The sequence below is a fragment of the Kryptolebias marmoratus genome, linkage group LG16 (assembly GCF_001649575.2).
Source record: "Kryptolebias marmoratus isolate JLee-2015 linkage group LG16, ASM164957v2, whole genome shotgun sequence".
NCBI classification, from domain to species: Eukaryota; Metazoa; Chordata; class Actinopteri; order Cyprinodontiformes; family Rivulidae; genus Kryptolebias; species Kryptolebias marmoratus.
Window position 1 is genome coordinate 10,362,796 of NC_051445.1, and position 20,722 is coordinate 10,383,517.

The 20,722-nt window shown below is 41.1% G+C and overlaps 1 protein-coding gene across 2 annotated transcripts; it reads left to right on the top strand.

Annotated features, from left to right (window-relative positions):
- The first annotated feature begins 5,846 nt into the window (after nt 1-5,846).
- On the top strand, nt 5,847-18,797 carry cacng6b (calcium channel, voltage-dependent, gamma subunit 6b). 2 transcript variants are annotated; one of them, XM_017415242.3, is made up of 5 exons: nt 5,847-6,123; nt 9,036-9,701; nt 12,314-12,388; nt 14,416-14,553; nt 16,028-18,797. In XM_017415242.3, exons 2-5 carry the CDS (start codon nt 9,338-9,340, stop codon nt 16,246-16,248), a joined length of 798 nt encoding a protein of 265 aa, XP_017270731.1. In that variant the 5' UTR covers nt 5,847-6,123; nt 9,036-9,337; the 3' UTR covers nt 16,249-18,797. The 2 variants fall into 2 exon arrangements, with proteins under 2 accessions (XP_017270731.1, XP_017270730.1); XM_017415241.3 differs by having other exon boundaries at nt 9,039-9,701.
- Nucleotides 18,798-20,722: the final 1,925 nt, after the last annotated feature.

Below are 20,722 nucleotides of genomic sequence, written 5' to 3' on the forward strand. Positions count from 1 at the left end.
TTTTTTTTTTTTTTTCATGCGTATTTCGCAAGCCAGCTCTTTTTAAAAGGTGAGAAATTCGAAAAGCCTCAACAGTTTGGCCCTGATTCAGTCCAAGATGAGAAAAAGAAAGATTAGAACAGAAAATAAAACACACATTTGTATTTAATGGGGGAAAATATCTCATTCTTACCAACAAGCCTTAATGTGAAACACGTCAGTTTGATCAGGACAGAAAATTTGGCTCGCCCCTCTTTCAGTGGTGTTTGTGTGTTCATACGTGTCACTATCTTGTACTACTTCTTTTTTTTTTCTTGTTTCCAACTTCATTTTGGATGTAAACTGTGCTGGATCCAATTCTTTTTTTGTGCAACGTCTCACCTCTTTGACAAGACCAAATAAACGTGATTAATGACGCACGACTCGTGTTGACTGAAACCAAATTCACCCGATTTATTATTTTTTGCTTGCGTCACAGTCAGATTTGTTTTTCCAAAACAAAAGAAAAAAATGCTGATAGTCGTTTTGTCCACTGAAGAATTAAACGAGCTTTACAATTCAATCTTTTCCCCGTGTTTGGTCCTCGTAGAGACAAATGAATCCAGTTTCAGGAGAATATTCGGTGTTTGACGGCTCCTCTTCCAGCTTCTCTTCCAGCAAATCTGAGGGCTTTCGGTCAGGAAGTTACAACTCTCCTCGTGCGCAAAAACGAAACATGCATTTCATCTCCCCGGTCATCTTAACTTCGCTCATTAAGGACCACACGATCGCACTGTTCGGGCTCGAGATTCTGCTTTCATTTAATCCTCACGGTTGCTTAAGGAGGTGCTGCGGCGTGTCGGAATTAACACTTTTGAAATGTTACTCCTTTCTTTCTGAAAATCTTGTATTTCAGTGTCTGTCATTTAATTTTTTTCTTCTTTTTTTTTTTTTTGTCTGGAAAAATGTGATTTCTTAAATGATTTAAACCTAAAAGCCACATCTAGTTTGTACAAGCAGTCTTTTGTTTGTCCAATTTGTTTCCAAATGTTGATTAAAAACTGAATTTACATGACGGCTTTGCTCTTTGTGCTTCTTCGTCCTCACGTCTGCTCGTCACCGAAGTAAGGCCGGTTTAAGGAGACGAAGACGTTCTTCGTTAAAGCCTGTGTTTATCAGTAAAAGTCAAATACACTCAGTTATGTAATGTGGCAAATCATTTATATACATTCAACATCTTCAACAGAAATACAGAAAATAGTTAGATGCTCGTTAGACTAAAATGAAGTCTTTTTACTCAGAAAAGTTTCACCTAACATTGACTAAATGAGTTAACTTCTTAATTATTAATATTGTCATAAAAGCAGAATAAACTTTTATTATTGTTGACTGAAACTAATTTTTAGGTTTTTAAAGGGGCTTTAATTTGACAAATTGCACATCCAAGTTAGAAGGAAGAGGTTTTTTTATTGCATGAACTTGACATTTTCAGTGCATCTAAAGTGACTGGTTAGATCACTGGTTCCCAAAGTTGGGGTCAGGACCCCACCGTGGGTCACGAAACATCAAATAAGGGTCCTGAGTTGATCTTCATGAATTTAAAACTGATTCCTGATTACACATTTCTGCCAAATCTGAGAAAGAAACCTGTTTTAATTTAATAAACACGAACGATTTGCTGTTTGTGTCGCCCTCTGTGCTCGTGTTTAATTAGCTTAGAGATGCTGATGCTGCAGCTGATGAGAGATGGGGAACAACTGGGTTAGATTAACATAACCATGAGCAGCTTTTTTTTAATACTTTGCAAACGCTGACAGCCTGAAGATGTCAACCTGATCGACGTCACGTCTGAGCTCCGTCCGTTCCTTGTGGATCTCTCCAGTTTCGACGGTTCGGCTGACAAACGACAGATTACTCCACGTTTTTACTTTTTTATGGGTCGTTCTTCGTTTAGATCGTAAAGCACCGGGCCTGTCAGCTTCGCCGGATTTGGCCAAATCTGAGCAGATTTGTGTCCGCCACCCTTTAAAAAGGCATCCAGCTGCTTCTGTTTTCTGTTTTCAGTGAAGACCTGAAGTAGCTGGGAGACGTAGGTGACGTCCCGCTGAGTTCTCAGCACGTGATGGATGTCCAATGATGACTGGTTTTCTTCTTGTCTTTCTGAATGTCCCTTTTTAAATTATTATTACTATTACTATAATTATTATTATTGGCAAAGTTGTTCTGTTCTTGGACATAATGTCTGGTTTACACCTCGACTTAAACAGAGTTCTTCACACAGTTTGAAGGGATTTTACTTCATCATAAAAGGTTTTCATCCAATTTTTTGGCGTCCTTCATAAATATTTAGGCCTTTTTATGTTGATTCGGCCACTTGTACGACGCCGCCTGCGTGATGGATTTGCTTTTTGTGCCCATTTGATAATATTCTGCTTTAGCTGCACTCAAAGCTCTCCTGGTTGCCTTTTATCTGTTAACATTAATTGCTCGCAACACTTGGAATAAGCTCAACTCTATTGATAAAAATAAATTAGATCAATTTAGGACTCATTTTAGATGTAATCCAATCATGAACATATTAAAAGTTAAACACTTAGATTTTGTTTTTTTTTTGCATTTTTAAACAATTCAGGTTGAGCTCAGTGTTTTGTTATTTTTGCTTTTTTATTATCAGGTTTAGGCCTTTTGAGACACAAGTGGACTTCTCATTCTTTGTCTCTAGTTGGTGTTTTTTAATTTATTTTCAGAACATATTCTCAGTCAGCAGTAATGGAAGCCGTGAAGACTACGCTGACACATCCAGTAGGGAGCTCATGTAAAACAGTTACAGTAAAGCGGCGGCGCTCTGACATGGAATAATGGCCTGTGTCAGTTCTATACCACCCATCTTCATCTGCATGGCTGCACTTGGCTGCACCGAGGCCAGAGGCAGGGACCGTGATGCAGCTCCGTCCCTGAGGACTCAGCTGAAATATCAGCACTTTTTCCCCTTTTTTCTCGCTGTATTATTCATGCAGCTGAAACTATATTCTCCTGGGAACCCGTGTAAATCTGACCCCGGCGCTGTGAAGCCTCTCCTGTCCATCATGAGACTTATTTCCTGTTATTAGCAGCCCTGCCTGGCCCTGATGCTGCAGTGAGGCTTGTGGGAAGTTTATCCCCCTCTGGTGGTGAAGGTGGGACTCGGGTCATTGATATTCTGGGCAGAGCCTCTCCTCATTGATCTTCATTCAAAAAAAAAAACAAAAAAAAAAAAGATAGAACACTGCAGCAGCAGGAGCGTGCATCCTGTTCCTGAGCAAACTGAGCAAACAGCTCTTGACAATGAGCTTTAAAGCAGCGGTAAGAATAGATTGTTACATTTCTTACAAGGCCTTTTTCAAACAGGTGCCAATAAGAAATAATTCAATTTGAATTAAAATGACGCCTCAAAGCTTTCAGAGGAGAAGGACTCAAGATTTTCTGTGCTGATATCAGACACTAAAACACACTTCAGGCTTTTGTTTTTTTTAAAAAATGGGCACGTTTTGTCTCCATTTTTACTGTTCAGCAGTGTTTGGAAGATCATAAACCTGTTGGAATAAACGTGACCTAGCATTGTTGCATTTTATGCAAGTCCTTATAAAGAATAATGCAATAAACTAATGAGACAAAGTAGGAGGAAAGCAGGGTAACATGGACAGTATGGGAACTAAGTCAGCATTTAATCTGAAGGTGAAGAGACTCTAACGGTAATCTGCGAGCGTCCTGCTTTGGTTTGTTTAAAATCAAACTTTACATCAAGAGTTTATCAGTGTGTACTACAACACATTTTTAAAATTTTATTTTCTGAGGACCTAGGAGGAAAGAAAAGTCGTGCTAAATAGTACCAGAGGCCCGCTAACATAAGAATTACTAAGATAATTAGACTAAGGTAGTGAGAGATACAGAAGTAAAAACATCAATCATGTATAATCTAAATGAAATATAAGATAATCTAAATAAAATCATGAAACTAAACATATCTAAACATGAGCTAATTAGTCATATCAGGCTTGACAAGCAAGTAAAAACTTAGTTTGATAACTTCTTGATAAGCCTTGAAACTTTTCTGCATCATTCGCTCTCATGAAATTAAAGGAATACGACAATAAAAAACAAAAATAAGCATCGGGCAGAGATCCTGGGCTGTAATGTGCTGGCTCACATGGGTGAATACATGTGAGGCGTTCAGTGTTGGAGCATAAATCATCATCGCTGCTGGCGGAGACACCAGAGTGATGTGGAGACAAGATTGTTCACATCAGCCTGCTGCAGGTTATTGATGGGCTCTGACGGACTCTGGACACTTTCCATCCATCTCATGTGATGGAGGAGCAGCTCCGTGGGTTTGGGGACCGAATTATTTTAAAGACGACACGCAAACGTCCAACGGAACGGGCTGTTGTCCTTCCTGTAAATGAATTAATTGGGCCTGTCATGTGCTGAGCATATATTTGCCTTTTTCAGAGAAAACTCCATCTGCAGTCTGGCCTTGTGGAGACTCTGGATGGTGAAATGAACAAAATCTGACTGTTTTTGGACGTAGCAGGTGTTTATTTTCCTGTCACAGCCTACAGCTTGTTTTGTCCCTTTTCTCCGATTGTGTCCTGTTCTGTATTTCCGTCCCCGACTCGCTCTCTGCTCCCCCTCCCCCCCACCCCATGCCTGCTGGGGTTGGCCTCTTCTCTCGCTGTGCCACGTATGTAACCTAAACTGTGGAGCAGCCAGGCCGGACTGGGCCACGAGGAAAGCTTTTCCACTAAACCAGGCAGAGCCGCCGGAGCCTCCCTGGACTCGGTTCAGCTCGGAAATGAAGACAGCCTGTTCACATCTTTATTTTCCGTCTCATAATCAGCCTGGTTCACTTTTTCTTTTTGCATCAGATTTCCTTAAAGCAACACTTCTACTGAGTGCTCAGTCTGAAGACATAGAGATTATTTCTGAACCGAGACAAAGATGGTCTGAATGAGGCCACGACCAATGGATTTCTGCCGCCCTAAAACAGGTCCAGTCTCAGAAACGTCAGTTTTTGCAAACACTGTTCTGTTACATTGCTGTCAGTTTTTTGGTTATTTTGGCAGAAATTTACAATTTTCTTGCCTTGAAGTGCCTACTCTGCTGCTTTTCTACATGTAAATAACTATCTAATGCAGGGGTCTCCAATCCTGGTCCTCAAGGGCCACCATCCTGCATGTTTTACTTGTTCCTCTGCTCCAACACACCTGATCTGAATCAATGGGTGATTAACAGGCTTCTGCAGAACATGAAGAGGTGAATTAACCACTGAATCAGGTGTGTCGGAGCAGAGAAACAAGGAAAACATGCAGGATGGTGGCCCTTGAGGACCAGGATTGGCCCCTGATCTAATGTGAAACTGACACTGATGTAAAAGGTTATAAAATAGTACAAATGGCTATTAATTATGTTTTCAGACAGAAGCAGTCCACTTTATTCTTAGGGAAACTTGCTGTTAGCTGTCAGCTCCTCAGTCCAGTCAGAATTAAAATCTATTTATCCAAAGCTATTTACAGAGCTATCCGCATCAGGTGAGATATTAATTGTTTGTAACGTTTGTTTAATTTTCCCTCCACGCCTCTCAGTCAGATTTCCACTCTCCTCGCAGTGAATTGTGTTGCTCTAAAATGCTTTCCTGGCCCCTCTCATACACACACACAGGCCCCTCCCTTTACCCTTACTTAATGTCATTAACAGGTGGCTGTCTAAAATAGATGCACACACACACACACACACACACACACACACACACACACACACACACACACACACACGGCTTGTTTTCAAACCAGGCTGACAGGACTTTTGTCACAGGAGGAGACCACCCTGAAGCACCTTTCCTCGCCGATTTCAGATTTCAAAGGTGCGTGAAGAACGGTCGGGGCTCTGCTGAGACTGAACAGTTGCAACTCAAGTGCGAGGGGGCCAAACAGCAGCGAAACGTTTAATCACCAGCAACCAACCAGGCTGCAGCCCCCACCCCCTTTTTTCTACACTCATTTTCCATAACTCTTATGGACCTCCTCCCCACCCCCTTTTCCCTTTCACTGACTCTCCCATCAGCTCTCTGTCCCTCTATTAAGTTTCAAGCCTCTCTTGCTCCTGAACTGAACAACACGCACCAAACAGGTCAGATTTATTCTTCTTTTCGCTCAGATGCGTTTAGCCTGCTCTCGTCCTCTCTGACGTGTCATGCCGGTGGCTGTCGACGGTGAAATTCCTGGTTTTCACAACCCAAAGCTGGTCCTGCGCTCCTCTTCTGTACAGTTTAGGCCACTGCACCAGGGCCGTCCTTCGATTAAGAACCAAATAAATAAAGTTAACACAGTGCTCTGCAGAATTTGTTTGTGCCGTTGTGTGGATTATCTTACCCCTCTAATTACCTGTGGTTAGTGTGATCGTAACCCGATCAGGTTTTGTAGATCTGCACCGACTAACTGTCAGCAGCTGCATTCTTGATATTCTTTATTCCACTTAGTGTTTTATTTGTAGTTGGCATTCGGATCCTTGCCTCATCACATCGCATTCTGGCTTTTAACCCAATCCTGTTTACAGTAAAAGTCGTGCTGGATGCAAATAAAAGCACAACGCAGTCAGATAAACTGGAACGGAGCACATTTTTTCTGATGCATCAGCACCTCTTTCAGCAACTCTGCAAACGTCTGAGAACAAAGAAAAGCCAAACTGACGTCTGAAATGTCGTCCGATTCTTGCTTGATAGGATTTTAGCTCTTTCTGTTCTCCAAAATGGATTGAATATTTGAAATAAACAGCATTCGGTCGGGATGCACGCACAAAGCAGTCTGACACATTGTTGTGAAATTGAGCAAAAATCAGGAAAAAAAACAGAAATCTGGATGGCAGAAAATGTCGCTCCAAAACCTGCAAATATCACCAACGTTTATGTTTTGTAGTTGTTTTTTTTTCCACAGATAGTTAACAGATTTTGCCACTGATGCAAGTTTAAGGACATGATGTAGAAATACTCAAATATATTAAAATAATAATAATAATTTGGTAAAGCAGAAGCATGCTTTCAGCGCCATCCTAAAGGAGCCAAAGTCAAAAAAGGCAGCAGAGAAATTTTTTTTTATTCTTTGCATATCAGAGCTCTGATTTGGATACGTGCATGCAGGGATGAAGAATAGTTGTCAGAAGGGTCCATGGTTTGTTTTTATGTGCTGAAGTTTGAGTAGATTTTAGATTCTTTTCACAATATGTCCCAAAAGTGATAAAACTCCCACAGTGTGAAGTAAAGAATCTTTTTTTTTTCATTATTTTTAAATTTCTGAATTTACTTTTGTCTCTCAGCTTTCCTTTAATGTTGTTTCTAAAGTTTTTACTCATTTTTTTCTCCCCTTTTACTTCTTTTAAGCCATATTCTGGTTACAACTTTTCAAATTTTGCTATCAAACCTTTCAAAAGTACTTAAAAAAGAATAACTTTAAAGTTTAAACTTCTTCTTTTGTCTTGGTACTATTTTATATAAAATATGTGTGTACTGGATTAAAAAAAATATCACATTCTGTTTGTTGATACATCCTACATTGTGTCCAAAAGTTTTTCATTTTCTATTTTTTTGTCAAATCAGGCTTTAAAAAAAACAATTGTATAAAAATAATTATATAATGCAGAATCTGTTGTTACTCAGTGACATATTGATATTATTGCCCACAAGCTTCACAGAAACATTTTCAGGATTATATAATATTTCTGTGGAACAAATTGATTTAGTTTTCCTCTGTCAGCTGTCGTAAAAGCAAAATAATTCAATAAATGATATTTGTTATTTACAACTTTTTAACACAAGTCAGCGCTCGTCGTGACGCTTTTGTTGACATACAACATTAAAATATGAACAAATATTCCTACAAACATTCAAATATTCCCCACAGCTTTGATTATTAGAACTTCTGTTCTTCATATATTAAAATAAATGATAACAATGAACAAAAATAATTTTCTTTAAAACAAAGAGAAGCTAAAATGTTGCAGTTTGTTTCATCTTTTTTATACTTTTTGCTTTCCACGCTCGCAAAGATTTTTAATTACATTACTCTCAATTTGAGAGTAATGTAATGTAACATGTTTGAGAGTCTCAAACATGTTTATAGTTCTTTGATAGTTTTTTTTAAGTATTCGCTGTAACTTTTCCACAAGTTTCGACAGATTTCTTCAGAATGCGGACACTGCCTGAGCTCTGTTTTGTCTTTTTGCGTTTAATACAGTATGCCGGTGATAAATAATGTACCCGAAGGTCTTTCAGTAACAGGGTTCAGATGTTGCGCTGCCTATTTAAAACCTCTGATGGTGTCAGTGCAAAGCTCTGAATTAAGTGATCCACCAACTGTGTGTGTGTGTGTGTGGGCCCCCCGACGCTGCTTTCCAAGCTGCCCTCCCTCCACTTTGAGACCTTTTGGACTGCACAGCAGAGTTAATTACTGCGGCCCCCCCTCCGTCAGAGGGTTCAGGCCTAAATTATCACCTCTCGAGCATCCCTCGTGCACGGCGGCGACACCAATGTCCCCTGTTGCTTGCATTGTTCAAACAACTCTGAAGGGCCCCTCGCTGTTGTTCTAAAGGAACAGAAGCAAACTCATGAGAGATGTCGTGCATAAAACAGACCGTGGGTTCACAGAAGACTTAACGCAGGTTTTCGTTCTCCTCTCAGATCAAAGGGGGATCTGCGTCTAAGCTGCAGATTGTGTACCTGCTCTGCTGTCGGCTCCCGCCGGGAAAACAAAGGACGAGTAGTCCAACCTGGTGCTGTGCCGTTATCTCACCTGAACCACTTCTCCTGTTTAAAAACATCCAGACCGATTGTTTCTTCATCTGAAGTGAAATCTGCCTCGGAGAGAAATGCCATATGGCTTATCTGTTGTTGGCTGGGAGCACGTGATGTGGCTTTTAGGGAGAGGAAATTGTAGATGCTGATAAAGCTGGTGGAAATGAGATATTACTCTGGTGATGAAAGGATTTTGTTTCTGGTGGAGCATATGCTGGCTGCTCTTTCATCTCTCTGTTTCGTCTCTCTGTTTCAGAAGATTGGACAGGAAACAGACTGGCTCTCCTGGTCCTCTCCTCCATCTCAGCCCATCCATTTATCTTACCTCATCCGCCCCCTGCATCACTGCAGATCTATTCATAGCTCTTTTTGTCTAATTTCAGCATCCAGCCCACTTGGTTTTTTACTCAATTTCTCGCTGCTTTTGTTGAATTTTCTCATCCAGAGCAGCAGCTGGGTCTCACACAGTTTTTGAAACAGTGTCACAGTCTCTTGAGCCCCTCTCACCTTCATCGTGTCTCCTAGTCATCTTGCTCGGCCTCCCTCAGCTCTGTCAGTATGTGGTCCAACTTCTTTGTGCAGCAGGAGGAGGATGGTCGTATGGGGGTGGCGGGGGCTGGACAGGGTGGGGGTCTGGCTGGGATGAAAGGTTTTAGAGGACAAAGGCGGACCAACAAGATGAGTGACAGCCAGGAGGGTAAGATCAAGCTGGCCTTCTTCGTGGCTATTGTCGGGGTGACCCTGACCGTGTTGGGCATGGGGACGGAGTTTTGGGTGGAGCTGGCCCAACCGAAGCATTTCAGCGGCAACCAGACCTGCCAGATGGCCCATTACGGCCTGTGGAAGGGCTGCATCCGCACCCTGTGGGTGGCCGACATCGACCCGGAGAGGACAAGCTGCGGCCCAGCTGAACTACCTGGAGGTGAGATTTCTGTGTGACTTTGTGTTCGTCTGTCTGCGATACGATAGAATCCTGTTTCCCCGACTGTCTGGCTCGCGTCTGCAAGTTTGCGTGCCTCGAAGCTGCCTCTGTGAAACACACAGATCAGTCTGAACGGGATTATCAGAAACGGGTCTAAACATTCAGTTTGAGTAAGTGGAAGTCGTCCATTTAACAAAGGTGGAACACACTTTCTTCAGTACTCCCCTGTAAACACTTCTTTTTGTTTAATGTTTTCATTCAGCGATATAATTTTGCAACATATTTTATTTTTTCATCTCGTTTTTACACCGTTTTTCCTACAGCGAATGTTTGCAAACTTGCTAAAGAACAAGCACGTATGAAGGTCACGACATGCAGACTGAATCACTGAAGAAAAAGGTTGCATTAAAATGCATTAAATGGGGTTCTATGCAAAAAGGTATGAACATCAGTGTCTTACCTGTGATCGATAGCTCATTGAACAGCCTCAGTTTGGAGAAATAAAGTTTTATTCTGACCAGATTGATGAGCTATCAGGCTAGTCCCAGTGTCTTTAAATGATACCAATCTCAAAGGTAGCTGCTGCTGCTATTTGCACTTCCACAGAATTCAATCATTCATAGAATAAAATGGATTAGAATAGACCAGTGGTCTCCAATCCTGGTCCTCGAGGGCCACTATCCTGCATGTTTTCCTTGTTCCTCTGCTCCAACACACCTGATTTAAATCAATGGGTGATTAACAGGCTTCTGCAGAACATGAAGAGATGATTTAACCACTAAATCAGGTGTGTTGGAGCAGAGAAACAAGTAACCCATGCAGGATAGTGGCCCTCGAGGACCAGGATTGGAGACCACTGGACTAAAATAAAATCCATAGAATTAAATGCAAATGACTATGTGATGGAAAATTTGCATCAATGTAAAGGTTTATAAAACAGTGTTTGCATAAATCATTATGATGTTTTCAAAATTTGGATTTGTTTTAAGGATAGACTTAGCTTTGGCCAGACTATCCATCAGCTCATCAATTTGGTTGTTCTAAGAGTTTTAAGTAAGATAAGAAATAAGCAAGATATTAGTTTTGGTAGCTGCTCCACAAAACTCAACTTTAAAATGTCAGATATCGTGTTTTAGGTGAAATTGTGCAACTATTTTAAATGACAAAAATAAAATAATAATGAAAAAGATAAAATGTACAATCCTTTTTTTTTTTTTTTTTGTTAAGTTGAGAAATTAAAGTATTTGGACAGGATATGACATTATCCTCTGTGGTACACCCAGCACATTTAGGTTTTTTTAAAAGCCCTTTATTTAACCTGAGAGTGCCGATTGTCTGCACAGTGACCTATTTCTGTCTGAAAACCAAAAGCCTATATGGAAGTAACCTTCTGGAATCACTGGATCCTGAGTGTTTCCTTACTAATGGCACTGTTTTATTATCCAGCTTTCACTGACTGATGTATCATTCCTGCTCTGCATCTCTGGCTGCTTCCAGCGAGCAGATTTCCATCCAAGATGGTCTGTTGTTGTGTGAGGGAAGCCAGTCTGCTTCTGACAATCTTCTCTCGAACGCCCTACCACAGTTGGCCCACGCCGCCTGTCACAGATGGCTGTGGGCTCATCATATTTGCAGAAAAACAACTGTTTTTGCCATCCCCTGCTTCTCCCTTTCACATCAGTGTTTACACGCCTCTGGCTGCCGTCTCGAGCAAAGTGCGGCCTCTGATGCCGCGTCTGTCATCTCAAGATCAGCGATCCATCTTCCGCTGGCCGCTGGAGAGGGACGTGACGGCTCAATAATTACAATCTCAGCAGGGGTTTGGAAAGAAGGGAGAGAAAGAAAAAAAAAACACAGTTGACTGTGATAGCACAACATGTTACACAATCAGCCGGGTGATAAATGGTGGATTTGCTTCACTGAGAAGTGTTTGCAAGTGTGCTCAGGCATATTTGTGTGTGTGTGCGGACGTGCATGTGGTCATTTTAATCTTCATTGGATAAAAATCATCACTATGCTCCTGTGAAGCCAAGTGGAATGTGACTAGTTCACAGTTTTTGTCTAAATATAGAGAACAAGGAAGAGGGACAGACATTGACTGAGGGAGAGTGGATGTCTAATGCAGTATTAACCAACCCCTGTGTGTTTCCTCTCCCTCCTGACTTCTCCTGCTTCCCTCACCTCCTTCTCCATCTGTGGCTCCCCTCTCTTCTCCCCTTCCCTCTCCACCTCTCCATCTGCCTGCAACCATCTCCTCCTTCTCCTCTTTTGAACCCTTCGTCTCTTGCTCTCCGTTCTGATCCATAAGCATCCTTCCTTTCTCTCCCCCCCCCCCCCCTCTGCCTTTTATCCTCAGTGTTTTGCTGTCTCTCACTCGCTCTGGCGGCACCATATGTGCGGTGCTGGGTAATGTGTGTGTGTGTGTGTGTGTTCGTGGAGAGGTGAGTGTGTCTCCACGTATTCAAGCTAATGCTCGACTCATAGATATAAATAGGAACGATGCCTGGAAGGACAGAGTGCATGGATGCGTATAGTCGGCCCATGAGAGGAGACCAGCCGACATCCATACAGGAGTGCGTGTCTCCGTCTTATCTTCTTCTCTGTTCCCACAGAATCCAACTGCACCTACTTCAAATTCTTCACCTCTGGGGAGAACGCAGTCATATTCAAGAAGACGACAAGCAGGAGTGAGATATTTTATGTCACCCCCCCTTCCCCACTTTCTGCTGCACACAAACAGTTACTGTCAATAAAGATGCTCACTGTGGAGCTCGCAGGACCGTGCTGGTGGTTTTTGCCGTAGCTCATTAACTTCCACTGCCACCCCATTTTCCAAAGCAAGCCATGAGCCATCAGACTGATTAATGTGTTTGCTGTGCTATACGAGCTGCTCGTTCCAGTGCGGCTTTCAGATTAGCTGCTGGAGACTTTACACTGCTACCACATCGAACACTGGTCATCTAGAGCGGGAAGTGAAAGTTCTGCAGAGAATTCTCATTTTAATCAAGATATTAAACACGGCAATATGCCAAATGGGCAATTTAACCCATAACACTGGTTCCCACTAGGCAAGTCTCAAGTGTTTTTAAGTGCATTTGTGTAATTATACAGCGCAGTACAAAAGTAGCAACATGCCTCATGAACTACTGGATGGATTTGAATGAAACTCTTAGGAAGAAATCATTGGATGTACATCTACAACTGATTAACTTTTTGATTCAACCTGTTTCAACATGAACGCCACAGCTAATCAATATTTGCAAACGCAAAAAAAAAGACCATAACCCAGTCTATTTTACAGACATTGAGCTAAAGCTTTGCATGATAGCAGCTGAGAGTCATTCACACAACATACTCTGAACATCGGTGGGCAACATTCATTCCTGTAATGCCAGTTTCATTTCTTTCTATTTAGTTTCCAAATTTCAGAGTTTTTGAAGTCTTTCGAAGTGTTGGTCTTGACTTGTACCTTTCTTTCTCTCATCTTTAGTCCAGACCATTTAAAGAAGAATGTGTTTGTGTTTGTTCAAAAAGGACCTTGGAGTTCTTAGATTTCACTGGAATCCTAATTGATGCCATGCAGACTTGCTTCAGGGTTGGCTAAAAGATAGTTACTTCAATTTAATCAGAAAAGTAGAACATACTGGTCACGCAGGTCTTTTGATAAGCATATAGATTCATTACATGAATTGGTTAAGTGTAAGATCATTCATTATAATAACTCTGATATGTGCAGAGAACACTTTATGTACCGTATGTTTCGGACTATATGGCACACTTAAAAGCCTTCAATTTTCTCAAAAAAACAACAGAGCGCCTTATAATCTGGAGCCCCTTATATATGGAAGAAGTCGTGATGTTTTAGTACGACTTTGGTTAAAGTACAAAGCTGCACCGCTCGCAGCATCAAGGCTCAGTTGGAGTCACAGGGCTCCTGAGTGAGCGGTGGAGGCATTTCTACTTGACGCTTATGTCGGTGCAGCATCCTTCCATGAGTTTTGAGCCGTTTGATTATCTTTGTGAATGTCTCATTGAGGGATCATAGAAATGCCGATACAGGCGAACCAGCTCTGCTAGAGCACCGAAATCAGCCATTTTGAATGGAGCACGGCGTCAAGTTACAAAAATTGGGAGGTGCGCTTTATAGTCCGGTGCACCTTAAATATGACAAAAGTTAGAAAATGGACCATTCATTGACAGTGCGTCTTATAATCCAGTGCGCCCTATAGTGCAGAAAATACGGTACACATACAAACCAGAATCCAAGCTAAGACTGAGACCAGTACAGTTTAATACCTTGATCCTGAGACCAAAGTGACCTTTAAATCATAAAGTTGGGTTTAAACAAAACCCAGGCTTAAAAAAACACATTTGTTTTTCTCTCACATCCTTTTAAACAATCTACTTTTTACCATTACTGTGTATGTAATCAGTTTTAATGATAAAATATCTGTGCAGCAGAAAGACAGAAACACTGAACTGCTCTGGTTGTAAAAAGAAAGAAATCAGATTTTTTTAGGTTGCACCTGTTCATGTTCAGAATGCCAATAAAAGTCTGATTCTAGTCGAGCCAGTATGAAAACAGGCCCAACTGAAATCACAGTTGTACGTAAACAGAAAACGTGTGAAATCTCAACAGACTGACTCAGTAATCAAACTCGGTGCTACAGTTTCACGCCCAACGTGCAGATGTTCGTTCTGCTCTCCTCCACAGATTTGAATCTGGCAGCGGCTGTCCTGGCCCTGCTGAGTCTCACCATGATGGTGATGGGCTCCATCTGCATCGGCATGTCGCTCAGCAAAGGGGTGATCTTCTTCCTCAAACCAGCCTCCTTCTGCTTCATTCTCTCAGGTAGGATTGAACTTTTCTCTCCAGCAAAATACAGCAGTCTTTCCATTTCCATTTCCTGTAATCTTAATAATTCACCACTGTTTGCCAGACCTAAAGGGATAGTTCGGAGCTTTTAAAATGGGGTTCCGAGGAGCTGTTATGAACAATCAATATCTTACCTGCTGAGGATACAACCTCAAATAGCCTCAGTTTAGGTAAAAAAAAAAGCTTGTCTGACTGGATTGATGAGCTAAGACAAGCATAAATTTTAGCATTACAGTTATTCTGACAGAAATAATACAATATTCCTGCTAGAGATGCCTCAGGCTGCACCGAAAGTTCTACCTCTAGTTTATTAAAATTAAATTCTATGGTTCTGATGCTACATGTGCTTGCAAATAATCTCAGAATTCAATGTAAATCACAGTGTAATGAACACTGCAATGTAAAGGTTTATAAGCCTGGAATTGACCGTAACTTTTTACAGAAGCCAACATTAAAAGATTTGAACTTGGAGAGCAGAACTTCTACAAGCTCAGGGAGTAGCAATACATACTGGGTATTTACCTGGTACTTATCGAGTAAGGACTGGGTATTTACCTGGTACTTATCGAGTAAGGACTGGGTATTTACCTGGTACATATTGGATACACACCAGGTACTTACAAGTACTTACCGGGTACCTGGAACCTACAGGGATGTGGTTATATAATGTGGTGACTTGTTACCCTGTTCCTACAGGGTACTTACCTGGTATATACAGTGTACTCACTGTGTACGTACTGGGTACTTACTTGATATGTACTCAGGTACTTATTGGGTACATACCAGGTACATACTGGGTTCTTACCTAGTACTTATCAGATACAAACCAGGTACTTACAAGTTCTTACTTGGTACTTACCTGGCATGTACTGGGTACTTATTGGGTATGTACTCAGGTACCTACTGGGTACATACCAGGTACCTACTGGGTTCTTACCTAGTACTTATTGAGTAAGTACTGGTACTTACCTGGTACATATCAAATACGAAACAGGTACTTACAAGTATTTACTTGGTACTTACCTGGTATATACCGGGTACTTATTGGGTATGTAATCAAGTATTTACTGGGAACATACCAGGTACCTTCTGGCTACATGGCGGTACTTACCTAGTACTTACGTGGTACTGACTTGGGTTATATTATGAGGTGACTTGTTACCCTGGTACAGAGTACTTACCGTGTATGTACTGGTACTTTCATGGTATGTACCAGGTACCTATTGGGTATGTACTTGAGTACTTACTGGATGCAAGTAGGTACATACTAGGTATTTTCTGGTTATGTTCCGGATATTTCAGGGTACATACTCAGGTACTTACTGGTACTGAGCTGTATTATGTATTGCTACTCCTCAAGGCAAGTGTGGAAATCCATGTCTCTAATGTAAATACTTTTGGCCCAAATGCTCATATACTCCTCTCCTGTTACCTTCATCCTCGCGTTCAGGGGTTCTGGTCCTGCTGTCGGTTCTGATTTTCCACCAGTCGGTGCTGGCTCTGCTGTCCAGTGACCACTCCATCCCTCTTCACCACGAGCTGTCCTGGTCCGTGGCCTGCGTCGGCTCGGCGGGAGCCATTCTCATTTTCGGAGGTTTCCTTTTCATCATCCTCGTTCTTCCTTTCAGCCCCTGGCAGAAATGTTTGCCACACAAGAACAGCACCACCTAGTCCTTGAACGCAGACACACGAGCGCAGTTTTCTTAAAGGTTTGAGAGCAAGTGTCAACCAATTTCTCACAGCTGTGACTTTGAGCTTGTTCTTGGCATGTAATTTGCTGAAAGAAGTCACACTAGGTCTTAATTACATTTATGAAAAGGAGCCAACAGCACATACAGAACACAGTAAGGCCTCTAAATAGAGTTCACAACATTTTTTTTTTATTTATAGCAGTTAGAACAACAGAGCTGATGACCATTTAGAAATTAAAGCTGTGTTTATTGGAAAAATAAGTGTCACTCATAGAATTGTTTGCATACCAGCGGCTGTATAACTGCAAATAAATTTATTTTTACTAAAATACTTTTCTACTTAATTCTTTTTATAGTCAGTTTTCTATGAAACTCCAAATACATCAATAAGCAAAGCAGGTCAAAGCAAATAATTAGCAAGGAGAACACAAAAACCCCTGAAATGTTCAAGTCATTACTCAGAAGAGGTACATGTGTAAAATGTCCACGTTTGTTTCTTTAGATTTTACACAGACTGTTTCCCATTTGAAGATTAAACGGTGATCTGTTGAGACCATGTGTGAATAGAGCAAATTATTGTCCAGAGATTTAAACACAAGCAAGTGTGTGTGCTGGCGACTTTTCTAAGTTTCTATTTTTTTTTGTGCTTTTTGCTCCTTTGTTGACATTGTGAATAAGTCTGTCAACACAAAAACAGTTGTGTCATTTTAATCTGTGGCCTTTTCAGCAATCCCTGGTGTCCATGCAAACGTTTCTTTACCTGTGTTTTCCTTTACGGGTCGCGGGGGGAGCTGATGTCTCTCTCCAGCCACTGTGCGAGAGGCGGGGGACACCCTGGACAGGTGTGTCCATCACAGGGACACAGAGAGACAAACAGCTACTCGTGCTCTCGCTCACACCTAGGGACAGTTTTAGAGTTTTTGTTCTGTGGGAGGACACCGGAGTGCACAGAGAAAACATGCAAACTCCACCCAGAAAGGTCGGGAGGCGAACCTGCGACCATCTTGCTGTGAGGCGACAGCTCTAACCACTGCAGTTTGCTCATTGTGTCCTCATCAGCTAATATTAGATACAAAAACGGCTGATTAGAGGTTTGAAAATACACAGCTCAACTTGAAAGTGTTGATTACTGGTGAAAAAAGACACAAATTTAACAGGTTAGCCTGAAGCTAAAGGCTTTAAACTGACTGCAGCATGCAGCATTACAGGTCGTTTGTTTTTCTGTCTGCAGGACGACAATATTTATTTGTGCCTTCAAACCACTGTTACGGAAGTGTTAGGTTTTATAATGGGATAATGCTATGATTACATTCTATCTATTGCTCAGAATTAAAAAAAAAAAAAATATATAAAAATAGGGGGTTAGATACAAGTACTTGTATAAGTTAGAAACTCATTTTTTAGGGGTAACCTTATTATCATGTTTAATATAATAGATATGATCCCAGCTTCTTCTCCAAACGTAGCCCCTGATGCTCCACAACGTCGGCAAACTTTTTATTTAGTTATAAATAAATATTTTAGTTACAAACGCAGCTGCTGGAGGCCGTGGTGACTTAAACATGAACATATGTCTTTTTAAATTACGTGCTGTTTTTATGAGATACAAGATGCAGCGTTTCGGCTTACTTTTACTTTTAGCTTTTTTTTTTTTTGTACATACTGTACTTTTCTTATTGTGTTTTCAGGCAGAAAGAGACTAGCAGATTGTATTAGCTTTTTGCGGTAAATACTGTTTTTGAATCATTTTATTAATCAATCAGCCCAGACCTATATTAAAAATAATAGTTTAGATCTTTTGAAGTGGATTTCCTTGAAAAGATTAAGAACAACTAATTACAGTTAACTTGTTTGTAGCTCTTTGAACAGCTTTAGTTTGGATGATCAGACTGATGAGCTAACCGCTAAACCAAGCTAAAACCAAAGTGGATTTCTGTTAGCTCGTCAGTCAAAGTTAAACTATTTCTCCAAACCGAGGCTGCTCAAGGAGCTATCTTCAACAGGTAAGATATTAATTGTTCATAAAAATTTTCACTAAATCCCACTTCAAAACCATCCCTTTAAAATTATCTGCAGTTTCTGTTCTTTGCTGGCAGTAAATTGGTTGAACGTTTGAGCACTTTTCTTTAGGATTTTGTCGTCACTAACGATTTCTCACCTGTATTTTGCTGTGGTTGGGTGAATGCAGCCTCAGAGTGTCAGGCAAATATAGAATAAATGAATTCAGCTGTGAAAACAGATTAAAATACCAAGGGTACGAGTGAGAACTGAACTGTACAAACACACTTTATAAGCTCAACTATGTATATAAAATACGTATGCTTGTGTTTTAGCACTGTACACTGTTTGTAGTAATCAGTGACTTTATTTGCAACATGTATTTATAAATGTATTTTACTTCCTTTTTTTTAAAGTGGCTCATCCTATCTGTTTGGCAGTAAATGCTTTTTGTAAACACATGGACTGTGATTTGTTTTCTTCACATGCGTGCATCTCTTTTGCTCATTATTAAACTGATTTGATATGAAATAACTGTCTCTCTCTCTCTCTCTCTCTGGTGTGCCGGCATGGCATTGTGTCTGCCCTACAATATGACATTTACTCATTTTCACCCCGAGACTCTGCGGCTCCTAACCCTCTCAGACCAAACGTCCCCGTTCCCCAAGAAAAAAAACCAACAACCTCCCCTATAATTAGGCCCGAGCTCATTGCGATGCATTTCACTGCGGAGGTTAAGAAACCTTACACTTGAATTTCAACCATGTGCCCCCCCAGCCTGTGCTCATACCTCTGCACCCTCTCCAACCCTGACCTCGATGCGTCATTTTCCCTGCAGGCTGCAGGAGAGGCCACTGGGTCGCTGTCCCTCCCCTCCTCCAGCATGCCATCAACATTTTCACCCCCCACCCCACACACACTCTCACACACGCACACACAAATGACTGAATGATCAGCTCAGAAATATGTCGCAGCCAGCTCACTGGAGAATACGTGGCATCTAGACTCTCACAGTCTCACCTGAGCCCATGCACATACTTGCACGCTTTTAACTCCAAGTGGACTGAAACTGAATCTCAGCGTCACACGATCCTGGCTGTATAAACAGCTGTTAATAGTTTTAAAGTGGCTGCGTGACAACTCGTGCACTGGCTTATACTGTCTGCAGATGGGAGAGATCGTCCAAGAATTCCTGATGGAGAACCTGCACACTAAAACTTTACTATCATTGATTTGTTGCAGATATGTTAATGATTATTTTAAGGTAATACTACCTGTGTATTATATCTGTTATGAGTATTGGCTCTCCTGTAGCCTTCGGTGAAATGGACCCGAAGTCACAGGGGCTTCTCTCCCTCTCTTTTAAGGGCTTCAGGAGGGTTAACTGGAAAAGAACGGATCAGGTTTTTTCTTTCAGTGGCTGGTGCCTTTTAGAAATCAAGGCTCTATTCAAAGGCATAACTTTGTATGTTGGTTTTTGGCAGTTTAATCCTCGTGCAAATGCTATGTTTTACTGGAGAAACAAAAAAATATATATTTTAGCCAAAATGTTTGCACCAGGGTGGATAATAGTCGATAGCATGAAAGCATAGAGCTCAGTGGGTTTAAAGGACTTTTCCAAATTTATCCTGAAGCATTTTTTTGTTTGCTGAAAGTCATTTTTACAACCTAAATAAAATGCATCCCTGTTATAAAAGTCACAAAAATGCTGCTCTTCTACTTCTTGCATTTGCAAATGCTCCTTTAAATCAGTTCAGGCTGCTTCCATTTACATCAGAACAGACAGCTTGTTACTGCTGCCCATCATAAAATGAGTGAAATGCAGGAATTGTGGTCCTCAGTGACATAGCTAGCTTAGATTTAAGTCTAAAACATTGTGTTTCTCAGGCTTTAACGCAGTCAAACGCTGTAGCAACATGTTCGCCAGTAAATGTCGTGCAGTCCTACGTGTGTGGCTGATTTAATGAGACGCGAATTAACAGAAGGACAAATGAATAGTTCATTACTGCAGCTGTCACCGGATTTTTTATGTGTGAGGCAGCCATGTTGGATTTTAAGGTTAAAAAATCTCAGAGTTGATTTTTAATGATGCTAAAATTCAGATTTTTTTTGGTAAATGGATCGCAGAATAAGTATGCACATGCATGGGAGGTGCTGACTATTTTAAAAATGGGAGAAAAAAAAATCGGCTAAATTATTTAGCCAACTGATTAATCAGCGGACTTCTAGTAGCAGCCCTTAATCTTTCACTGCAGCTTCTGTGGTGATTTGGCTTTTTCTGGGTTTTGTTTTAGTTATCTGGTTTGTGTTTTGTTTTTGTTTTCTATTTTTAGTTATCTGGGTTTTGTTTTGTTCTTGGTTCTGTCCTCCTTGTGTTTGTGTTTTCATTTCCACTCTTCCCCAGTCATTCATTTGTCTGTTAGCCACGCCCATCTTCACCTGTCCCAAATAAGTAA